This window comes from Notothenia coriiceps, unplaced genomic scaffold (genome assembly GCF_000735185.1).
Source record: "Notothenia coriiceps isolate Sejong01 unplaced genomic scaffold, NC01 NC01_scaffold00035877, whole genome shotgun sequence".
NCBI lineage: Eukaryota > Metazoa > Chordata > Actinopteri > Perciformes > Nototheniidae > Notothenia > Notothenia coriiceps.
The window spans coordinates 18-5,691 of record NW_011368578.1 but is presented as its reverse complement, the minus strand read 5'-3'; the positions used below and the strand labels follow the sequence as shown (position 1 = coordinate 5,691).

General features: G+C 38.1%; 1 protein-coding gene across 1 annotated transcript in view; it reads right to left on the bottom strand.

Annotated features, from left to right (window-relative positions):
* Positions 1 to 1,371, bottom strand: part of LOC104963241 (piezo-type mechanosensitive ion channel component 2-like) — a gene marked incomplete at both ends in the record, with an annotated part of 7,030 nt that extends 5,659 nt beyond the window's left edge. The window contains 2 exons of the mRNA XM_010791809.1: positions 298 to 333; positions 1,252 to 1,371. Coding sequence (XP_010790111.1) covers positions 298 to 333; positions 1,252 to 1,371 — 156 coding nt within the window. The remainder of the gene's footprint in view (positions 1 to 297; positions 334 to 1,251) is intronic.
* Between the last annotated feature and the right edge of the window lie 4,303 nt (positions 1,372 to 5,674).

Here is a 5,674-nt window from a genome sequence, read left to right as displayed (position 1 = left end):
CCTTTAACTCCTTATTTTCATCTAAAGTAACAGACAGAGAATCAGCACTTTTGAAACAGGGCTGAAACAGAGGGGATTATGGGTAATGCTGCAATGATCTGTTTGGTGCTTGGAGCCAAACACTATATATGTATATATCTGAGACCTATACTAAAGTAATGAAAAACCGTATGATAGGGGACCTTTAAGGGTGCAGTGTGAAAAGCACTTTGCAATGATTCCTTTTCTTGCAGCAAGACTGAGGGTAAAAGGGGGTCAAGATGCACAGATTTGAGACACATCCAGAGCAGCCCCCACCTCAGTTGTACTGAAGCCATCTTGGGTGGAGAGGAGCTAGGAGGAGAAGAAAAAAAGAGCATACAAGGCAAGGTGTGTTATCGATGAGCTGCTGAAGTCAAAGGCCTCCTTGTTCTCTATAGTCGCTGATATGCAGGAGCTAAGTCTGTGAATCAAGCCCATCACTCATCTGCGTCTGCACACCCTAAAAGCTTTCAAACCTCAGGAGGTGGCCGGTGGAGACAGACCGCCGACCTTGATATAGGAACAAGGTCAGAAAGCCCTTCCAGCTGAAGTCTTTCCAGGGATGAGGCTCTGATGGAGGTGAGGCTCGGAGAGACAAGATGTACGCTTGAGTTTACAGTATAACCATTTTCAATGCAGTAAATATTGTTTTTATTATTACTATTATAATTTTTATAATGTGTTTTATATAATTTAATTATTGTTATTATTATTATGTATTTTCTTTTATTATTTATTTTTATTTCCTCATTATTATCAATAGTACTATTATTTTCTTTTATTATTAGTATTTTTATTATTTTTATTTAAAGTGAATCAAAAACAAATATTGTCTCCTACATTTTACTGTATTTATTTTTAATTTTATTTGTATAACCTATATTTGTTGGAGTGTGAATTTATTTTCTGCATTAATTTACATTATTCTTTTATTTCCCATTGTTTTTTTTAACTGTGTTTCTAATTTGTTATTATAATAGTATTATCTTTACATTACATTTGAAACGTTAAAATGTTCCAGCCCAACATTAGTTATCAGTCGTAAGAAGGAAATGTGTTAATTGGGAAAGCTTGATGAAAGATGAGAACTTGAAGCTAATTATTATTCACAGATATTCATGATATTTTCAAGGCTGTTGAAAAGAATGATATCCTAGCTAAAAGATGTTGACTTTATGACCCGTCCAGTAATCAATACTCTGTTAGCCGTGTGTAATAACCCTGACGTACGTTTTTCTCATCTGTTCCTTGGCGTGACTCCCACCACAGCTGCCTCTTCCTGTTGGCCCCGTGATTCGTTGTGTTTCCATCCAGATCTTCCTCCTCACACATATCGTCTTCCTTGTCGTCCTGAAAAAACAAAGATAGACAGTTTGGAAAATATATTTCCTCCACTGGAGAAGCAGTCTCTTGCTTTCAAGAATCCCAGTTTTAATCAGCGCCTTTTGAAGAAGTGTAGGAGGGCCGAATCTGAGGAGGAGTTGGGTGACCTTTAACAACTAGCTGCATCATCTCAGCAGTGTCTCGTGTGTTAACTATCACAAAATGTGAAAGAGACATGTTGAAAAAGCTATCAGCTTGCCAGTTGTTCAGCTTTTAGGACCTGTTTTCTTGTTAATTTCACAATGGAAAGAAAATGTAACTTGTTTTTGAAGCGTCAGTTTAATACAAAAAAATAAAGACAATCCTAAAAACAAGACCTGACCCAAAAAATGACAGAAAGAAGGTGTATTGCAGGGGTGTCAAACTGAAGCCCCGGGGGCCAAATCCGGCCCGCGACTTCATTTAATGTGGCCCCACAAGAGCTCTGGAAGAATATAATACGTTTATTATACGGTTACAGGCCGATTTACAGAAGCACGTGGCCCATAAACTACATGTCCCACAATGCATCTCAAATATGAATTTTGTTCACATTTTCTACAGAATTTGGCTTTAAAAAAAAATTCTCACTGAAGAGACTTCCAATTATTTGCCCTAGACTTCTGCTTTCAGACGTAGTTAATTATGAAGTTATTACCCTATCCCATAATAATCCAATGCAGAGGCAATGATGTAATATAATACATACGTTTATATCTATTAAATATTTATATATGTATTTTTATATAGTCTTGAAGTTACAACCGGCCCTTTGAGTGCAACCATAATGCTGATGTGGCCCGTGATGAAATTGAGTTTGACACCGCTGGTGTATTGTAACATTTTTGTAAGGGTTCAATATCAGTTAATACAAGTCTTGTTGTCAGCACCTTTTTTTGTCTCTGATTTTCTTGATTACATATCAAAGTGTTCACTAAAATCTGAATTTAATTGATTAAATCCATTACTACACTGTCATTTTTCGCCTGATTGAGAAATTCAAATTTCATTATTGTAGTTATTTTAGTGTTTCTCACTCCGGCTTTGGTGCTAAATGTTTTTCTTAGAGATAAACAAAATGGCAATCAGAAACAATCCTTTATAAATAAACTCAAACTGCATTGTCCACATTTTGTATTGGCCCTACAGTATTGTGCTCATTTTCAGGCTCATAGTTGTATTTTGTTTCTCTACTGTATCGTGTTTACATCAAGTACAATGTGTCGGAGCGCTAGCCAATAGAAGTGTTACGTAGTGATGTCATCATGTTGCTGAAGTAAACAAAGTCCAATGGAGGTGTTTCAGAGAGGGGGGGGGGAGTGTGTGGGAGAGAAACTAGCCTTTGCAGACCATGCATGCACACAAACCTATAAACACATTACAGGAAAGGGAAAACCCCCAAAAGATTAACAGGGCCTCTTTAACTGTAAAACTAAAGCGTTATCCGGACTCTTTTGTGTGATTGACGTATGCTTATCTTTGTTTTCACACTACGGTCAGATTTATAAGGAAGCCGTAAAAATACATGCCGTTTTTTTATTGTCTGTTTGTGAAGATAAGATCCATCACTATGTGGCGTCTTCACTGCCAAACAAAGCTGTCAGCTGCTGAGCGATGTTGTAATTATGTTTTATTATTAGAGTCATCTAAAGTGTAAGGTTAAAACTCTCACACACCCCTTTGTGGAAAGATCAATAATGCATACGGCCCCACAGGTTTACAGGGAAGTATTGACCCCTCTATAAAAACACGGATCTATAACTCCATTACAGACGGAGGAGATGAACCCTCGAGCCGCGAGGTGAAGGAAGATGAAGTCAGGAGCGACATTCATGACATTTCCCACATTACATGACATTGGAGAGTTCCTTCCCCTTTCGTTTATATCATAAAAAGCTGAATATATTTCGATGTTTGGCCTTTAAACACAAGACATTTAAAGATCTTTAACTGGAGTAACTTGGGTGGACATTTTTCACAATTATCTGACGTTTTAATAGGCTAATTAATCACGAAATCGAAAAAAATAGATGGCAGGATAAAATCATGAAAAAAATCATTAGCTGCTTCCCTATGGAGATCATTTGGTTTTATGTACTGTGGGGGAAACTTCTGAAGCAATTGGAAACAGGACTCAGAGAGGCACGAGGAGAGCTGGAGCTTTGATGGCAAACGTGGCGGTTTATTTGGAGTTATGGACGGAGAATTTACAAGACAGGCGGTGCGTCACGAGTTCACACAGCGGTTGCCAAACCAATTCTCTTCTGCAGCTCGAGGTTTTAACTAGTTCGGAGCGTAATAATCAACATTCTTCATCAGCGAGACTAAACAATTATGGACCCTGAATCTAACTAGAGCTCTCGTCCATAGAAAGTAATGTGCGTCAGGGAAGCTACGTCCCTGAACATCAAACTACCTCGTGGCGGCTTGTGCTCCGTCATAGACTGGCAACAACAATGCGCCCAAGCTGCTCCTTTTAAGAGAGATAGCAGCAATACCCAAGGCCGTAGAACTATGCCACGGGAAAGGAGAAAGTGAAAGGAGAAAATGATGAACTGTGTCGAAGGTTGAATACCTAAGCAAATTATTCCCTAACATCGACCACCGTTTTGATTTACCTCAGAGATTTCTGCTGATACCCAAAGAGGTGAATGGAATTTAATGAGTGTGCCATACGAAATAAAATAAAAACATTTAAAAATATTATTTTTATAATTAACAGCATCTCTCTTGTCAGAAATAATGTATACTCTTGAGAGCGTGTTTCGTCATTTGCATCAACTAACCCTTTAAGTTGAATCTACATTCAGTCATTCAGAGGTTAACATTATGTTATAGTTTTAAAACAGCTCGCTCAGCAAATCTTTAATTGTTAAATTGACAGTTTTATATATGTATTTTATACGCTTGTAGATGATCACTTGTACCTAATAAATTAAAGGACATGCTTCAATTTTTCCAAGTGTTTCAGGTGTCCATATACAAACGCTTAGCTAGTTTTATTAGGCCATTCAAGAAGCAACCCCTAAAGCGCTCTCAACGTGAGTGAGGTGGACTAAATCCACGGTCCACAGTCGCATACAGTAGTCACATTTGGAAGTAGTAGTTTGATTTCACTTCATAGTTCATACTACCCTCAAATCAACTTTGGGGTTTCTTTTTTTGTTCAAAACTAGAATTATGGATTCTCGATTTGTTTTATTGGGAGAAAGTTAAGTAAGGGATAATGTGCAGCGTCATTATGGGCAAAAGAACACCGACAGGCTGATCAGGAGTCCGACGCAAAGCATGTATACAGTTAAATCGACCGAACTTCTTTCTGCAGATGTAAGCGTCCTTAACAACGGTCAATAAGTCCTTGACAGCGGTCTGTCAGTTCTGAATTAACAACGTGTCACGTGTTCTGAATTGACCAATCAGAATAGAGTATTCAACTAAGCCATGTAATAAAACAAAATCTTTCAATGGTTAGTAAGAACAGGTTAAATAAATACAGCAAGTAACATCTCTTTACATGTACAAATGGGATCCTGAATATTGTTTTAAAACTGATTTATTTCTCAATACCTAGACCTTCAGCGGGATATATCTTATCAGAAAAATGTTATTAAGCAGACTGGGTTATTTGTATTGTTTGGTTATAGTAGGATTTAAAAACTGAAGCACCTCTCAATAAGACATTTTTGGGTAAAAATATACTTACTACACTAACTGGCTTCCTCCATTTATAGACCATATATTACAAACTCTTCCTTAAATGTGGATCAGTGGCCTTTGAGTTGTTTCTTAACGGGAACATATGCTCCTATAGATCACATCATGCTGGGATGCACGCTGCCTTCGTCAGAATTAGACCAGCAGTGTGTCAGATAACACCTGAGCTACGGCGCACAGCCATCGACCGTCCTGAAATCTTCCATCAATAAAGTTTCTCTGATCGCGAGGCCACCTGGCTGCACATTTAATCCAATCTGCTGCTATTTCAGTCCACTGTCGGGATCCAGCGAGGAGCCGAGTGGAGGTGTGGTGTGTTGAATTTAACCAGACATCTCTGTGGATCTAGCTTTCTCTAAACAGGAGCTCATGGTCATTTCAATTCTAAAATAATAATCACTTGCTGGTTGCAAGTCCATGTCTTCCCGTACAAACAGACTCAAGTTTAGTTTCTTTCCCAGGGCCATATGTGCACTTAACACTGCCAATATTTAAGTTATCATGTCTTCCGTGCAATAATCATGTCTTCCGTGCAATATGAGGGGAATCGTGCAATTTAATTTATTACTTATTATGT